Below are 18537 nucleotides of genomic sequence, written 5' to 3'. Positions count from 1 at the left end.
CTTGAAGGATGAAGGAGGTGAGCTCTCAGTGACCTCACAGGCCTTTTAAACCTGTGCACCTCTGCTCTGATTGGCTTTATTAGCTAAGGCAGTTTCCTGGTTTGGGTAAAAATGACACGGTCACCACATTGACATCCTCTGAGCTAATCCTGGATAAAGACCAGGAAAAGAGGGTGGTAAGGTTGTGGTTGAGGAGGGTCTGAGACCCCAGGAAGAACACTGTGCCTTCACTGAGACAAAAGTGTGGCTTTTCTTACCTCTTACATTTTTTTCATTCTCGTAAGATCTTTTTTTAATTTCTTTAGTTTTTCTTTCTTCCTTTTCTTTTTCTTGAAAATAATGCTGACACCCAATTTACCACAAAAAAAGCTGTAGCACTACTTATACACAGACACAGTTATACAGTGCTTATTAAAAGCTGATACTGTGTCCTATTTGGCAAGGCAGAGATCCAGTACATCTTCTCATTAACCTCTGAGACTTCTGATCATACTAAGGAACCATCTGTTGGAATAGTCTGATGAATTAATTTTCACTCACTCTGACTCTCCTAAACTGCTAGAGTGTCACAGAGAAAGCAAGTGAAACCTAGTGAGCAATGATCGTGTCTACTGTCTTGTATAATTAAGTACACTAGCAAATCACATTAGCATGTATTGGTTACCTGTTCACTTTGTATTGGCGTTCATCTCTCAAGAGCTCAGTAAGATTATATCAGCACTGGCTTCCCTGCTGAGGACTTCAGCTGATTTCCTACAGTGTGGCTTTGGATCTTTCATAGATAAACAAGACCCTTGATTAGTCTTGAGTGGTTGTTTAGTGGACTAGATCCAGGAGTGAGACAGACAGGGATCCAGCTCTTGAAGAGGCTGATGACTGGAGTGAGCTGAGCATCTGGGCTTAGGGCATGTGATGGGGAGAGCTGTGTGAGATCAGCTCTGGGAGTAGGGACAGGCTGGCCTTGCCCTAAGAACAAAGGGGTGTGTGTGTGTATGTGTGTGTGTGTGTGTTGTCCTCATGTGTGCATTTTCAGAGATTTTTTAATTTCCTCCTTTCATACTTGGTGTACATAGAGGCTTTATTGTTCTAGTTGTGAACTGCAATCCGGATATTAATTGGATCTAAATTAATCATCCAGTCCATGAGTTGAAACTTTGTGTCAGTTTTGCCCACAGTAAAAGGACAACTGTTTTGCGATACACATTACTCTCCAAGCTATAATTAAAATTGATAATCTTCCCTGAAAAAAACCATGTATAAATCATACATTATCTTCACATACAGGTATGCAATAAAATCCTTACAGTATATAATAATCTTAATTATATGGTACCCATGTAGAGGGAATCTTTTAAAACTATGGAGCTGGCTCAAATTTAGTGATATCAAAAAGTAGTAGTATTTATTTTAGTGTGATTTCATCCTAGAAAAAAGGAGAGCAGTGTTGGCAAACCCTTTAATGCCAGCACTCGGCAGGCAGAGGCTGACATATCTCTGTGAGTTCAAGGCCAACCTGGTCTGCGTTGTGAGTTCCAGGATGCACAAGGCCACACATAGAAACCCTGTTTCAGGATAGAAAAAAAAATAACAAAAGAAAGAGCAAACAAACAAAGATAGTGGATGAGAACAACACAAACTTTGTTGGCCATTTGACATTGCTTTGGAAAAACAAATGGATTTGTTAAACACAACTGGCTTGATGGTCATAACTCCAATCTCAGTGAATTCCTGAGGTGGGGTGAGATATTTTGGTTCTAATATTACTGTTACCATTTGGAATTATTGAAAAATTACAATATAAGCATGCCATCAGCCATTATTCCTCTAACTCCTTTCAGGTTGCACCATTCCCTTCAAATTTAAGGTCTCTTATTCTTTAGTTACCTTTTGCTCTCTTTCTCTCTCTCAACACACACAGTGATGAAAATATAAATCCATCTTACAGAGTCAGTTTATTATTGCTTGAATTCTTATTTATTTTAGGTCTGACCACTTAGAATTGGATAACCATTAGGGGGCTCATGTTTGGGGAAGACCATTCCTCCCTCTCTCAGCACTTTATAGTTTGTGGTTCTTCATCTTGGTATGGGGCCTCCTGGTATTTCCCCAACCACTTTGGAAGGTCTACTGGTGTTGTCATTGTTCAGATCCTATTTAAGCAGTCATATTGCTGAAATTTCACAGGTGTAGTTCCCTCCTCATGTCTAGAGTATATCTACATCAAGGATTTTAACTATGGATTATGTGTATGTGTCTAGGTTCGTGTTGGGGCATGTGCATGTGAGTACACACGCCCTTGGAGCCCAGAGGAGCTGAGGTTACAGTGTTATGAGACATTCAACATGGGTGCTCAGAGCTGAACTTGGGTCCTCTGCAAGAGCAGTCTCTACCATTAAGACATCTGAGCCATCTCTCCAGGCCTGCATGCTCAGTTCCTGAGAATTGTGATTCACCAATGTAGGTGCTATGAAAAACTAATGGTGTGAATCCAGTGTAACTGTGAAGGGTGAGCTCTCACCTGAGAAGGTCCTGTAAGAGGCCCATGAATGTAGAGAACAAACATGATTTAAAATATTTTTAGGTTGAAGGGAGAATTGAAGATCTACACATTTCAAATTGAAACTCAGCAGGGAACTTTGGCAGATAGCATATATGCTGATGAAAATGAACTTGTTATTATACCAAATAGTGATATTATTTCTGGAAATCTTGGTATCTGTTTTCAGATTTCCTATCAAATGTAATAGTAAGGTTATGTCACTGTTTACAAACTGGTATTGAGCTGAATTGAAATACAGTTATTTGCCTTAAAGTGAGCTTACTATAATTGTGCCTTCTCCTGGAGCACTTAGGTGTAAAACATGGTATTGAGAGGTTGGTTTTCCCATTAAAGATGAAGTAAACAGTCAAATCCACTAAAAGGTCAATCTATAATTGAGTTTTCATTCCCAAATTCTGGCATAAATATTGTTTACAACATTGTAAGTAACCAAATAATGTTTTAGTAATGTCCACAGAGTGGCCATCTTACTTCTAAAATGTAAATGATTTCATCAGAGTTACCATGAACAATTTTCATGAATTCCTGGCATTGCAGATGATTTAATCCCTGATGTGGAAGTATCATATATCAATCTGTTGATTTCATTGGTTAAGCAATAAAGAAACTGCTTGGCCCTGTGGGAGGAGTAAACAGAGCAGAATGCTGGGAGGAAGAGGAAGTGAGGTAAGACTCCTCAGACAGACTTCACACAGCTCCTCTCAAGCAGGACACGCACGATGAAGCTCCGACCCAGGATGGACGTAGGCTAGAATCTTCCCGGTAAGTGCACCTTTGGGGTGCTTACACACATTATTAGAAATGGGTTAGTCCAGGTACAAGAGTTAGCCTAGAAGAGGCTAGATAGAAATGGGCCAAGCAGTGCGTAAAAGAATACAGTTTGTGTGTCGCTATTTTGGGACATAAGCTAGCCAGGCAGCCGGGGTGCTGGGTACACAGCCCAGCCGCTCTTATTTCAACAAATCCCTTGTCCCTTATGAAACTCAATACTGGTGAGATTTCCCATTTTTTTAATGATTTTACATTAAATTTCCTTTTAGAACTCAGCTAGTCTTCTTTGACAATTTCATGTATATATCCAATGTTTTTGGTCATTTTTGCCCAAGATCATTCCCTGTCATCCTCCAGAATTCCCACTGAGACCTTCTTCTTTTTGCATAAATTTTCTTAATGACCTCTGCAAGAACACATCATTAATCATGAGTATCATGTGGTAATTGCACTGTCTTCTTTTAATTTTACAAGTTCCTCTTTTTCTTTTGATTTACACATTTAATTTATTTGATTTTCTCATTCATTTACTTATTTTTGAGACAGGGTTTCTCTGTGTGTCCCTGGCTGTTGTGGAACTTTCTCTGTAGACCAGGCTGTGCTTTACCTCAGAGACCCAGCTGCCTCTGCTCCCCAGTGCTGGGATTAAAGGCTTTCTCCACCACTGCCAGGCTGGTCTGTCTCTTTAAACTACCATCTCTGGGCATCAGCAGCAGCTGTACTAGTTAGGTTGATTATGGACAAAGAAAACCATTTCTTTATATTTTTCATTGCCCCATACAAAAAGTATTTATTTAGTGTCTTTCCATGGCATTATTTCTTCAATAATGTTAGCTCCATCATCACCACCTGGAACCAAAATGTCAGGTTGGGCTGTTCTTTGCATCAGCACTGTCATCCATCCCCAAAGAATAAGATTTAACATCAGTAGTTGTGGTCTCCAAAATTCTTTGGATAGATTATTTTTCTCAGGCTCTTCTGTTGTCTTGGCTTTAAAACCAATGAGTTTATTAATAAATTTTTCCTACTGCTTAGGGCATATCAGAATTGTAACACTATTTGTACACCTCTCAGTGGACTCACCATCAAGAAATGGTTTTCATGGTTTGATTGTTTTTTTAGTATTTTAAATATAACCACATAACTACATGTCTAGCTTTTTATCCCAGAGCCGAGCTAGCTGGCTCTTCTGGGTACTTTTTGTCAACTTGACATAAACTAGAAACACCTGGGAAGAATAGATTTTAATTGAGGATTGTAACCATTAGATTGACTGTGGGCATATTTGTGGGGGTACTTTCTTAGTTGCTAATGGATGAAATTGGGCCTATCCTACTCTGGGTAGTGCCATCCATGGGCATGAGGTCCTGGGTTGTGTAAGAGAGCAAGCTGAACCAGCAGGCAGCTTTCCTCTGAGGTTCCTGCCCCTGATCCTGCTCGAGTGCCTGCCTGCCCTGACTGCCATCAGTGATGGAGTGCAGGTGGGACATGTGAGCCAAATCAACCCTTTCCTGGCCAAGCACTTTGGGAAAGTGTTTTTTTTTTTTTTATCAGAGTAACAGAACATAACTAGAACAGGTGTGACTATCTTTTTCAATCTATGGCGCTTGGTGTAAACATGTATGTCAATGTATGTGTTCCCATGCCTGTATAAGTGCAGAGGAAGATGTCAGGTTCCTCTACTGTTTTCCATCTTAGTCCTTTGAGATGGCGTCTCTCCCTGAACCTGGAACAGACTGTTTTGTTGAGGCTTCTAGCAGCAAGCATCAGCCGTCTTCCTGTGTCTGCACTGAGGATACAGGTGATCAGCCCTACTCAACATCTGTTATGTGGGTGCTGAGGATCTGAACTCAAATTCACCTGCTTGCTCAGATAGTGCTCTTATTCATTAAGCCACATCCTTACCATCCTATACTAAAACTTTAAGTGTTTTTGTTATTGAGAAGACATCCCTACTCAGTTCCACTGCTTTGTGCCTGTGTCACCATCCTTGACAGATACTATGTTAGGTAGCATGATTTGCATGTAATGCCTTCTCTGTTATCACCTTTATGAACACTCGCAAATTCTGAAGGGTTTAACAGAGTCTTGTGTTTACCTGACAAAAAGTAGCTGCATGCCCCCTTTCTGTTGAGTGATCTTCTCTCTTTTTTGAGTTGTATTATATTCTATCATGGTATAGAAGCCATGCTGCAATTAAAAATAATAATAGATAAGGAACTATATTTATTTTTATTATGAAAATTGAAAAGAAACTAGCAAGATTTGAGTATTTCTACATATCAGCTGTGGATGCAGTGCAGAGTGAGAGCTGATTGTAAAACGGTGGCTGGATGGTAGTGTGAGGCAAGATTGTGGTGGGTGTGTCTTAATGATCAAAAAGGAATGCTTACTTGTTTTCCAAATACCATTAAAAACCCATTCTGCCTTGTAGATTAAAATTTCATTGATAACATCTGTTTGCTTTGCTAAGTCACCAGGAGCACGTGAAAATAGGGTGGTGCCAGTTTGACGGTCTTCACCTGGAAGTAAAACACTGGCGGCATGGCACTGAAGTCAGGCATGTTTCACAATTCCAAGAGCACACACATATTCATTTTGCACAGCATTGGAACATGTTGTCATCAACAAACTTCATGCTCAAGAGCTATAAAATAGTTACACACACACACATGCACACACACACACACGCACACGGAATAATAGCAGAGAGAGAAGATTAGTAGTGGTGTGAGTCAATTCCTGCCCCAGCAATGGACTTGCTCCATCAAAGCCATATTTTTTAACATCCCCAAACAACATCATTAACCAGGAACCAGGTGATTCAAATACATGAGCCTAGAGGGGACATAGTCACTAAAAACCACCACAGAAAGGTGGCGTGGGACACCAATACAGAACAGAAACTCTATATTGCCTAAGTCCACAGAGAATGATGCTGGCAAATGTCTGACATAGTATAGGACAATGGAGGAATACCAGTAGGATCCCCAGCACGAACAAGAAAACCGTGTGGTCTTTTGTCTGGTCTGTGTCCTTGGGGGTTTAGTGGAAACCAATGACCTGGGGAAGCAGAGAAGTTGAGTCTTGTTGAATTGAAGCACTTCCTTCCCCAGATACAGAACATCAGTACAGATGTTAGGGAGCTCAGTAAGCTCTATGCAAACAGTGAGGGCTGGGAGATACTTCCATAGATTGGAGGAATCTCAAGTAGTCTGTGGGTAAGGCATTTACTGCCTCTGGTTCTACTCCAGTATGCGCTCACGGGAGCAAAGCAAGGTGGCTTTGAACACCTTCATCATGCAGCTGTGGGAAGAACCCAGCATTTTCTCTCCAGGGGGAGTCTGAGCATGGGCTCATCTGTTGTATGAGATGCCACAAAATTATTGACTGGAAATTAGATGTCATTGAGGTCTCTTGCTCAAGAAATCCTAGGCTCAGATCAGACTCCCTTCTTCAATACCCGTGGTGTTTTCCCTCTCCTTTCTTCCATATGACACAGAGGAGGAAAAGAGTTTGCTCAAAGATCCAAGACAAGAGAAACCCACGCTCAGCTTTGAGCCAGTCACAAGGACAGGCACTGCACAGTGGGACTAGTTAAAAGGAGCTGCTCAGTGGCTTCCCCTGAGCTTTGGACAAGGTGTGTGTATGGAGTTAGGGTGAGCAAAGAGCAAAAGTGTGACATTGGCTGGCAAAACACAGAGATAATCCCCGTGAAATGAAACCAGTCTTTTGATTCTGCAGAGAGACCTTTATTGAGATGCTGGCTTCTGTCCTAGGACAATCCTGGACTAAGCTGTAGGGAAGATGGTGAGTCAGGGAGGGATCTGGTTTGCTCTGTAGTTAGTTGCGTTTTATCATTTTCTTTATCCAGGATAGGAAACTTGACACTCTGGTGAAGACACATGGAGCTGAACCATTTTCATCCCCAAAGGAGACGATACCTACAGCTGCTTTTTTACACAGGAGAGGCCCTCCAGAATCCCCCTGTGAAAGGAGAAGGGTCACAGGGTGTAAGTCGAGACCATTTGTTTNACCTTTCTTCCATATGACACAGAGGAGGAAAAGAGTTTGCCCTGAGACCCAAGACAAGAGAAACCCACGCTCAGCTTTGAGCCAGTCACAAGGGCAGGCACTGCACAGTGGGACTAGTTAAAAGGAGCTGCTCAGTGGCCTCGTCTGAGCTTTGGGCAAGGTGCGTGTATAGAGTTAGGGTGATCAAAGAGCAAAAGTGTGACATTGGCTGGCTAAGCACAGAGATAATCCCTGTGAAATGAAACCAGTCTTTTGATTCTGCAGAGAGACCTTTATTGAGATGCTGGCTTCTGTCCTAGGACAATCCTGGACTCAGCTGTAGGGAAGATGGTGAGTCAGGGAGAGATCTGGTTTGCTCTGTAGTTAGTTGGGTTTCATCATTTTCTTTATCCAGGATAGGAAACTTGACACTCTGGTGAAGACACATGGAGCTGAATCATTTTCATCCCCAAAGGAGACAATGCCTGCGGCTGCTTTTTTACACACGAGAGGCCCTCCAGAATCCCCCTGGGAAAGGATAAGGGTCACAGAGTGTAAGTGGAGACCATTCATTTCCTGGCTGCCCGAACCCACATAATAACACAGAAAATATATTAATTACAACACTCTTTGGCCAATAGCTTAGGCATATTTCTAGCTACACTTATATCTTAAAGTAACCCATTTCTATCGATCTACGTATGACCATGAGGTTGTGGCCTACTGGTGGCTGCCATCTTTCTCCTGTGGCAGCTACATGGTATCTCCCTGACTCTGCCTACTTTCACTCTGTATCTCTGCTCGGATTTGGCTTTACTCTACAAAGTCAACAGCCAAACCTGCTTCTCGATGCATGATTATTAAGAACACAGACTCAGAAATTTGGGTTCAACCTGAAGATCCAAAAAGGAAAGAAGCCAGCCACAGGCTCTTACCTCAACCTCTGTCTGAAATGGAGATCCTACCTCCTGGAATCTCAAAAGGAGACTGCCTCTGAGAGCTGTCTCCTCCCGTTTTATATTCCTCTCTAGGACTGGGATTAAAGGTGCATGTTCTTGTGGCTACTGGGATTAAAGGTGTGTGTACACTGTCTGTAAGATTGACCAGTGGAAATGTTTCACTCTCAGCTCTTCAGTCAGTCTTTATTTATTAAAATATAATTAAAATGCCACTCCAACAGGGGACTGAGCAGTTCACCGTAGTCCCAGCCTCCCTCTCAAGTCGAGGCTCCTCTTCAAAGTGCATGAATTGTGTGCTCTGCTTGTGGGAGATAAGAGGACAGAAACCCTCAGGTCCCTGGCTTTCTCACTCTGATTATGGACATGGTTACTGCTTCATCTCCCTCTTGAGCCTGGCCTCTGCCCTTTCTCCGCTGTGATCCACTCCCTATGAAGGTGTGTGGGACCCTCAGCTCAAGGCCATTGTTTAAGAGACATGGGGACAGGTCTGATGTGAGGACCTGACCATTGACAAATGTGGGTGCCTGCTCTGAGGAGACCCCTGCTTGAGGTTATTACCCACAGCAAAGCTTTCTAAAGCCTGGGCCTTGGAGTCAGGAGGGCTGTGCAAATCCTGCTTTTTACCAGATGCCTTCACCAAGGCTCCTTGGCAGCTCTGAGACCCTTGCTAGTTACTGTGACTGCTGCTCCCAGGGAGTAAGATCATAACCAGTGGGCAAAGGAGTACATTGATGTTTGGTCTCAAGGTCCCAGATCGCTTTCCCCTTCCCGTGCAATCCAGAGAGTATAATTCAACTTACAACAGAAGCAGTACGATGGATCTTTGGGTCCCCCACACAGATCTGAATGGTTTTGTTGTAACAACCTGGAAAGCGGGACTCACACTCCTGATCCTTCTGGACTCTCAGCTCTACCTCTTGCAATGTATCTGAGAGTTTACCATTTGGAGCCAACTTTCCCCAACCAGCCACGTAGCATGTATCCCCAGGGTTCACAAGGACCTTGCGCCTGGGCAGGTTGAGGGGTCTCACAGCTTTAGTCCTCTTAGCCGTCCTCTCCAGCTGTGATTGAAGAAGCAAGAGAGAGCAGCTCAGCCAGGAGCCAGCTGGCCTAGGACCCTTTGAGAATTTCAATGGCAGGGAGGGAAGGAACAGAATGAGAGCAGGAGGGGAGGGGCGATCCCTGCAGCAAGCAGAGCACAGAGAGCTGTGGAGGAAGTTCTCACCTTTAAGAGCATGATGTCATTGGAGCCATCCTTAGGATTGTAGTCTGGGTGTGGGATGTGTTCTGCCACAGGAATGATCTGCTGGGTCTCCTCCTGGATCCTGATGTTGTGGGCTCCTAGAATGACTTTCATTGCGCTGCAGAGAGCAGAGTGCAGATGGGAGATGTGGAGTGAGAGAGGACACAGTGCAGGAGCTGTAAGAGGCTGGGTGGGCAGGGTGGGGCTCTAGCTGAGAAGACTTGAAGAGACAGAAGGGCCTCACCTCTTGACCTGCTTCTCTTTGCTTCTCAAGGACACTAGACCCCTGAGGGTTCCTTTTGCTTCTAGACAATACTCAAAGTTTGCATTGACTCTGAATGCACACTTTCAACCTCAGCTACTGCTTTAGTCTGACCAGTGTAGTTGCTTTCAACCCAAGAATGCTTCTAGCTCTGACCTCTCACCCTTTGACCTCAGTTTCCCTATTGTCAGACTTCCATTGTCACAGCCCTGCCTTCTAGTGAGCTCCCACAGGAGCAGCAACGAGTAGAGGATGGAAACTCCTGTTGGGGTCTCAGAAAACACAGGCCAGCAGCTTCTCCTCACCTTCCCCTGCAGTGAGCAGCTGTCAGCACAAAGTTGTCTCGCACCAGGAAGCCTCCGCAGCGATGCCTTTTCCCATCACCATGCACGGATACAATTAATGCCATGTAGGGGCGGTGGTTGGTATTGACCTCATGGCCCCCGATGATCTCCTCTGAAAGAAAAGGCTAGAATATGAGGTGTCTGGGAGCAGCAGATGAGGTAGGAGGGATAATCTAGGGAGGGGTGATGGGGTAAGATAATAGTTCCCCAAGACTGTTGTGGACAGAATTCCTTGCACATAGAATGATCTTTGCTGAGTCTGAAGCCTCAGTGTCCTGTTCTAAGAAGAAGTGGTAGGACTTGGCCTCCAGCCCCTGCTTTACAAATACATGGAGGGACAAACTTCTTTCTTCATGATGTAGAGACCAAGGGAATGCTGGGAGGTTCACTGTTAGTCTTTCTCTGTTAGTGAGTCTCTGGAGACATCTCATATCTTGATTTCTGCCAATTCGTCATCTGTTACCCTAAGCTCTTTAGAGAGGGATTTTCTAAAGTTCTCCTGTTCTGGTGCCCATCATATCCTAGGGTCCCAGGAAATGCTTAGCCTGCATGGAAGAATGACTTCTACTTAGCTAGAGGACTGGTGGTTCAGAGCTCATGGGGTCCAGAGCCTAGGGGACAGTGGAGGACTGTGCTGGCATAAAGGGAATAGTTGTTGACCTGAAGAAAGAAGTGGAGAAGCCAACCAAAACTGTACTTCAAAGCTAGTGGAGTGTGAAATGCTGACATCTTGTCACTCTGCGCCTCTTTCTTCAACAACCTGAGGGTGAGGTTACTAAATAATACAAATATCCTTGAGTTGGTGGCATACTCCATGGCAGGGTGGTTATTAAAGCTGTCCTTGGTCTGGGCTGAGCTAAGTTTAATGATGTACCTTTTGGGTTTATTTCGTTCTCTTCTATTTCTCTTTTTTGGGATGATGCACTCTCCAGGTGACACAGAGCAGGGAGAAGCTAGTGCCCACCATGTCCACTGAGGACACCAAACTTCTCCAGACCTTGTTGAGGATCTAGCCAGTGATAGGCTTCCAGGTCTGGGTGGAATGGGACCTTAGGCTCAGGAAGCTCCTGGTTCAGTGCAGGAAGTTCCTGACTAGAGCTGGGCTAGAGGTATTATGGGATGGCACCTCTGGAACAGGGGTGCTCACTCACCTGCACCAGCTCCAAGTGGCAGAAGAAAGGTCAGAAGAATCAAGACTGCTGCCATCTTCTTAGGAGGCTGCTCAGGTTGGAGGAGGTCAGAGTGGACACAGCCCTTGAAGGATGAATGAGGTGAGCGCTCAGTGACCTCACAGGCCTTTTAAACCTGTGCACCTCTGCTCTGATTGGCTACAGTACTTAAGGACATTTTCTGGTTTGAGTAAAATGTCAGTATTACCACATTGACATGAGCTAAGCTGGGGTAAAGACCAAGAGAGCAGAGGGTGTGGAGGCTGTGGTTGAGGGGCCCTGAGACCCCAGGAAGTCTAAGGTGACTGCACTGAGCCAAAGTGTGTCCTTTTTACCTTTTACATCTTTTGTATTCTGGTAAGTTCTCTTTTGGTTTTTTCTTTCCATTTTAAATAATACAGACAATCAATTTACCACTCAACAGTTATAGCACTACAAATACACAGACAAAGTTATACAGTATTTAGTGAGAGTTAGGAAGAGCCATATTTGGCTAGGTGGAGTTTCAGTACATCTTCTGATTAACCTCTCAGACTTCTGATCATACTGAGGAATCATCTGTTGGAGTCATTTGATGATTTAATCTTAACTCACTCTGACTCTCTTAAACTGCTAGGGTGTCACATGGAAATCTCAATGTTTTCCCTGTGCCCAACGATCATGTCTTATCGTCATATATACTTAAGCACAATAACGAATCACAAATGACATGCATCGGTTACTTGTTAATTATGTATTGGCATTTATCTTCAAACCAGAGATTCAGGACTGAATTTAAAGTTTAATAAGTTAAGGTCATAACTGGCTTCCCTGCTGAGGGAGTACTGTAGTGGTACTTTCTACAGCATTGCCCAGAATTTACTGTAGATAAACAAGGACCATGGTAAGATCCTGAAAGTCTATTTAGAGGGCTAGATTCAGAAGTAGGAAAAACAGGGTTCCAGCCTTGAAAAGGCTGAGATTGACAGGAGTGGGCTGAGGATCTGAGTTGAGAGCACAACGCTGTTAGAGCTCTGTGAGATCAACTCTGGGAGGTGAGACAGGATGTTCTTGGCTTAAGAACAAGGGTGTGTGTGTGTGTGTGTGTGTGTGTGTGTGTGTGTAAGCATGTACATGCAGATAACCACAGAGCAACCAAGGTCCTTCTGAATTCCCACAGCTTAAGGTTTTTCGAATATTTTTAAATTTTCTCCTTTCATATTTTGTTTCCATAGAAGCTTTCATATCATTGCTGTGAATTGCAGTCCTGATATTAATTGTATCAAAATTAATCATCCCGTGTATAGGTTGTAACCATTTGGCATTTCTGGGTCACAGTGAAGGAATAATTGTTTGGGGCTGCACATTGCTATATAAGCCATAATGAAGAATAATAATTCCTCTCTGAAAAGGAAACATATATAAATGATACAATATCTGCACATACAGCTAAGCAACAAAATCCTTAGAATACAATGATCTTAATTATATGGTGCCCATTTGGAGGGAATCAAAAAAAAAAAAAACCATGGATCAAGCTCCAATTTAGTGATATGTAATAAAGAAATTGAACACCTCTAAATAGTAGGATTTCTTTTAGTGTGTTTTCATCCTAAAAGTAGGAAGAGCAGTTGAAGTATGCCACTTTAATCCCACTTTAATCCCTGTACTCTGGAGACAGACATATCTGTGTGAGTTCAGGGCCAGACTAGACTACAGAGTGAGTTCTAGGACACTCAAAGCTACACAGAGAAACTCTGTCTCCGAAAAAAAAGAAAAAAACAAAAAATTGTGAATGAATGAGTTCAACATGACCTTTGCAGGCTATTGGACATAGTTTTTGAGAAACAGTGGACTTGTTGGACACAACTGGCTTGAAGGACAGAGCTGCGGTCTCAGTGAATTTCTAAGATGAAAGGAAATATTTTGGTTTTAATTTTTCTGTTAGTATACTTAGCACTTTAAATTAATAGAAAAATTATTATATATTCATACATCTAGATCCTCCCAGTTTCCCCAACCCTTTGTTACACTGGTGAAGACTCCTGGTGCATAACCATCTTTATTCTCATAGGAGAATCTGATGCCTGCAAGCACGCTGTTACACAGGAGAGGCCTTCCAGAATCCCGCTGTGAATAAAGAGAGACCACAGGGACTAAGTAGAAATGATGAGTAAGACTTGTGCACTTGTTTGTGGGAGATTGGAGGGCAGGCCTGTGACCCCTGGGCTTCCCACTCTGATTGTGGTCAGGGTTACTGTTTCACCTCCCTCCTGAGCCCGGCCTCCGCCCTTTCTCCACTGTGATCTACTCCCTATGAATGTGTGTAGGACTCTCAGCTCCAGGCTATTGTTAAGAACATGGGGTCGGGTGAATGGAATTGATATAAGCATGGAAGACCAGAACATTGACAAAAGTGGGTGCCTCCTCTGAGGACACATTGGCTTGTGGTAATGACAGACACACACATACACACATACACACACACACACACACACACACACACACACACGCCACGCACACAGGGAGAACAGCTTTCCAAAGCCTGGTCCTAGGAGTCAGGAGGACTGTGCAAATCCTGCCATACAACAGCTGTCTTCACCGAGGCTCCTTGTCAGCTCTGAAGTCCTGGTTAGTTACTAGTTACTGCCCTTGCCAGGGAGAAAGATCAAGGAGTCCCATGAAGCTTGCTCTCTAGGTCCCAGATTGCTTTCCCCCTCCCATGGAGCCCAAAGAGGATGAAAATCGAACTTACCCTAAAGGAAGCATGCTTGATATTTGGGTCCGCCACACATATCTCAAAGCCTTTGTTGTAACAATCTGGATAGTGGGACTCACACTCCTAACCCTTCTGTTCTGTTAGTTCCACTTCTTATAGTGTATTTGGGAAATTCACCCTCTGGGACTCTTTCGCCAAGCTGCCACATAGCACACATTCCCTGGTTTCACATGGACATTACACCCGGGCAGAGGGAGGGGCCTCACAGCTTTAGTCCCTTGGCCTTCTTCTCTAGCTGTGGGGGAAGAAGCAGGAGAGAGCAGCTCAGCCAGGAGCTTGCTGGCCTGGGACACTTTGAAAGAAAGGATGGCAGGGAGGGAAGAAACAGAATGAGATCAGGAGGGGAGGGGCGATCTCTGCAACAAACAAAGCACAGGCAGTTGTGGGGACAGTTCTCACCTTTAAGAGCATGATGTCACTGGAGTCATCCTTAGAGTTGTGGGCTGGATGTGGAATGGCTTTTGCCACCGGGATGATCTTCTGGGTCTCTCCTTGGAACTTGATGTTGTGGGCTGACTGTGTGCTTGGAAGTTTTTCTTGGTCTGCCCTCTCTTAGGTTCCCTCAGAACTGGAGCAGGCTCTTAGATCCCCTCTGACCTGAAGCAGGCTGTGTTGGGGGATTCAAGAACCATGCAGATGAAAAGGCAGGCTTGGGGGCAGGGTGGAATAGGGTAAAGAAAGCCAGCAGCAGGGAACACACCCCACTGGATGTCCAGAAAAGCTTAGGGAATTGGAGGTGGCCTGGATTCAGTCCCCTGGGGACTGTCCCAGAGAGTGGCACTCAGGCTGTGTGCTGTGTGGGTACTTACTCACTTCTCCGGTTGTCCTCAGCACGGGAGCAGTGTCTCTTGCAGGATTCCAAGGACCTTGCAGACAAAAAGGTGAGCTTGAGGGCAAGATGAGATGGTAGAAAGAAGTCCCAGTGGCAGGAACACTCCCTGCTGGCTCTCCGGACCCCTCACCCTTGCCCTAAGCCATTTCTAGGAAAGTAGCAGATGGCACTTTTCCTCCAGCTTCTGCTGTACAAGTACATGAAGAGATAAAGGCTCTATCTCATGATGTTAGTGATCAAGCCAATACTTGTTGGCTTGCCTTGAACTCTTATTTGTTAGTGAGTTTCCTCAATATCTGATATATTGGTTTTTGTTATTTTCTTATCATTTACCCCGAAGTCCTATGGAGGGGGTTTTCTAAAATACTTTTATTATGATACCCACCATATTTTGTATTCTAAGTAAATGATCTACCTGCATGAGTGAATGGCTACTACTTAACTACTACTACTGCTTTCTTGTTCTGGTTGTGAACTGCAGTTTGGATATTAATTAGATCTAAATTAATCATCTGGTCCATGGGTTGGAACTTTTATCATTTCTGTGCCATAGTAAAAGATAACTGCTTTGGGATACACATTACTATACAAGTTATAATAAAAATTGATAATTCCTTCCTGAAAAGGAACCATATATAAATGAAACATTATCTGCACATACAGGTCGGCAACAAAATCTTTACGGAATATAAAAATGTTAATTATATACTACCCATTTAGAGATAATCTTTTAAAAGCACGGATCGGGCTCCAATTTAGGGATATCTTTAAAAGATGTTGAACATATCTAAGTAATAGGATTTGTTTTAGTGTGCTATCATCCTAAAAGTAAGGCGAGCAGTGGTGGCACAGCCCTTGGATCCCAGCACTCAGGGGGTAGATGTAGACATATCTCCGTGAGATAAGGACCAGCCTGGTCTGCAGAGTGAGGACAGCAAAGGGTACACAAAGAAGCACTGTGGCAGAAAAAAAAATGAACAAAAGAAAGAGCAAACAAACAAAAACAGTGAATGAGGACAACACGACCTTTGTGGGCTATTGGACGTAGCTTTTGAGGAACAAATGGACTTGTTGGACACAACTGGCTGGATAAATGTAGCTCTGATCTCAGTGAATTCCTGAGGTGAGGTGAAGGCGTAAGTCACGAACAAGGCCACACCAGTGTGGAGGTATGATTAATAGGGTGTTATTTATTTAAAGGAGAAAAAAAACTTACAGATCACCATCCCAGACAACAGTCATCTGCACAACCAGGAAGGGAGTCTAGTCTCCAGCGGAGTAGGAAGAGAAGAGAGCGAGCAGAGGAAATAGCAGGAAGAGAAGAGAGCGAGCAGAGGAAATAGCCGCTTTTTTAAAGGGAGAGAGACCACGCCCCTATGGGCTGGTATCACAGCAGCTATTGGTTGGAGGGGCGGAAGGACCTCCCGCAACAGTGGGGTGAGATATTTTGCTTCTAATTTTACTGTTAGTGTGCTTAACACTTTGAACTGATAGAAAAATTAAAATGTAATCATAGCATTAGCCATTATCCCTCTAACTCCTTCCAGGTTGCTCCATTCCCTTCAGATTCAAGGCCTCTTATTCTTTAATTACCATTCTCTCTCTTTCTTTCTCTCAACATACATGGTGATGAAAATATGAATCCAGCTTACAGAGTCAGTTTATTATTGCTTGAATTCATATTTCATTTAGGTCTGACCACTTAAGATTGGATAACAATTAAAGGGCTCATCTTTGGGGAAGACTATTTCTCCCTTTGTCTGTACTTTATAATTGCCTGTTGCTCTTCATTTTGGAACAGGTCCCTTGCTTTTTCCCCAACCACTTTGGAAGCTCAACTGTTGTTGTCATTGTTCAGGTCTTATTGGAGCATCATATTGCTGAGATTTCACAGGTGTAGTCTCTTTGTCACATATAAAGGATAATTATATGAAGGATTTTTAACTCATGATTATGTTTATGTATGTGTATGTGTCAGAGTTTGTCCATGTGCATGTGAGTACACATGCTCCTGGAGGCCAGAGGAGCTGAGGTTACAAGTGTTATGAGACATTCAACATGGGTGCTCAGAACTGAAGTTGAGTCCTCTGCAAGAGCAGTCTCTACCATTAAGATGTCTGAGCCATCTCTCCAGGCCTGTATGCTCAGTTCCTGAGAACTGTGACTCACAAGTGTAGGTGCTATGAAAAGCTGATGGTGTGAATCCAGTGTGACTGTGAAGGGTGAGGTCTCTTCTCTGAGAAGGCCCTATGAAAGTCCCATAAATGTCAAGAACAAACATAATCAAAAATATCTTTAGGTAGAATGAAGGATTGCAGTTCTAGGCATTTCCAGTTGAAAATCAGCAGATAACAGTGGCAGAAAACATATATGCTGATAAAAAATGGACTTGTGATTATACCAAAATAGTGACATTATTTCTTGAAATCTTAATATCTGCTTTCAAATTCTCTGGCAAATATAATAGCAAGGCTATGTCACTTTTCACACAAACATGTTGAGCTAGGTTGAAATGCATGATATTAATTATTGGCCTTAAGCTAAATTTACAGTAGTTCCACCTTTACCTGCAGCACTTTCAGTATGAAACATGATGTTTAAGGTTTGTTTTTCCCATTAAAGATGAAAAGAGCAGTCAAATCCACTAAAAGGTCAATCTGTAACTGTGTTTCATTCCCAAGTTCTGGCATAAATATAGTTCACAACACCAGACATAACTTGACACTGTTTTGGTAATGTCCTCAGCTTGGTCATCTTACCTCTGAAATGTAAATGATTTCACTATAGTTAGCATGAACATATTTCAGGAATTCCTAGCACTGGAGATGATTTAATTCCTTGTACCTTATGAAATTCAATACTGACGATAATCTATATAATGTCACCCATTTTTTAATGATTTTACATTAAATGTCCTTTTAGAGCTTGCTTTTTCTTCTTTGACAATTTTATATGTGTATTCAATGTATTATGGGCATTTTTGCCCAAGATGATCATCCTCTCTCATACCCCACTATTCCTACTGAGACCTTCTACGTTCCTAACTTTTCTTGATGTCCTCTCAAGGACACATATTAAACATGAGGCTGGTGTAGTCATTGCACTGTCTTCTCTTAATTTTACAAGTTCCTCTATTTTTCTTTTGATTTACCTTTTTATTTTATTTCTATTTGTTCACTCATTCATTTATTTTTGAACAGGGTTCCTCTGTGTAGCCATGGCAGTTATGAAACTTGCTCTGGAGACCATGCTGTACTTGATCTCAGAGATCCAGCTGCCTCTGCTTGAAAGCACTGGGATTAAAAACTTGTTCCGCCACTGCAAGGCTGGGTCTGTCTCTTTGAACTACAACAGCTGTACTAGTTAGGTTGATCCTCGATGAAGAAAAACACTTTGATAATTTCCACATGCCCATCAAAATATATTTACTTAGCATTTTTCAATGGCAATAAACATGCCATTTCTTCAGAGACATTGGTTCCATCATCACTACTGGTAATCAAAATGGCAGGTTGGGTTTTATTTAGAATCAGCACTGCCATCCATCCCTAAAGAATGAGATTTAAAATGAGTGATTCTGTACTTCCAATTTCTTTGGATAATTTTTTTTCAATTTCCTAAATTC

General features: G+C 42.9%; 3 protein-coding genes across 4 annotated transcripts in view; all 3 read right to left on the bottom strand.

The window, feature by feature from the left end:
- The window catches only part of LOC126492601 (granzyme B(G,H)-like), a 68226-nt gene that overhangs the window by 43160 nt on the left and 6529 nt on the right, over nt 1-18537 (bottom strand). The window contains exon 5 of one of the 2 annotated variants that reach the window (XM_050129126.1): nt 7087-7318. The exons of the other annotated variant lie outside the window; for it this stretch is intronic. Within the exon in view, the coding sequence (XP_049985083.1) occupies nt 7175-7318 (144 nt within the window). The 3' untranslated portion in view covers nt 7087-7174. Of the gene's footprint in view, nt 1-7086; nt 7319-18537 lie in introns of those variants that run through there. 2 annotated transcript variants of the gene reach the window in all.
- LOC126492606 (granzyme C-like) overlaps nt 25-18537 on the bottom strand; it is a 62028-nt gene continuing 43515 nt past the window's right edge. Inside the window, exon 5 of the mRNA XM_050129135.1 lies at nt 25-96. Within this exon, the coding sequence (XP_049985092.1) occupies nt 46-96 (51 nt within the window). The 3' untranslated portion in view covers nt 25-45. The remainder of the gene's footprint in view (nt 97-18537) is intronic.
- Nucleotides 7730-11419, bottom strand: LOC126492608 (granzyme C-like). The gene is made up of 5 exons (XM_050129138.1): nt 11305-11419; nt 10115-10265; nt 9530-9665; nt 9105-9365; nt 7730-7873 (listed from the first exon to the last, which is right to left on the bottom strand). Exons 1-5 carry the CDS (start codon nt 11357-11359, stop codon nt 7730-7732), a joined length of 747 nt encoding a protein of 248 aa, XP_049985095.1. The 5' UTR covers nt 11360-11419.

Source organism: Alexandromys fortis, unplaced genomic scaffold (assembly GCF_014885135.2).
Source record: "Alexandromys fortis isolate MF-2015 unplaced genomic scaffold, M_Fortis_MF-2015_v1.1 scaffold_308, whole genome shotgun sequence".
In the NCBI taxonomy this organism is placed as follows: Eukaryota; Metazoa; Chordata; class Mammalia; order Rodentia; family Cricetidae; genus Alexandromys; species Alexandromys fortis.
The sequence above is the reverse complement of the archived record's forward strand: the minus strand, read 5'-3'. Positions and strand labels throughout refer to the sequence as shown.

Bases quoted from the DNA above. Each gene is read 5' to 3' on its own strand.
- LOC126492608 (XM_050129138.1), bottom strand. From the start codon at position 11,359: ATGGCAGCAGTCTTGATTCTTCTGACCTTTCTTCTGCCACTTGGAGCT. The intron at 10,266-11,304 runs GTGAGTGAGCAC...CTTTTCTTTCAG, and splicing joins GCCACTTGGAGCTGGTGCAG to AGGAGATCATCGGGGGCCAT. The intron at 9,666-10,114 runs GTGAGGAGAAGC...TGCTCTCTGCAG, and splicing joins GCTGCTCACTGCAGGGGAAG to CGCAATGAAAGTCATTCTAG.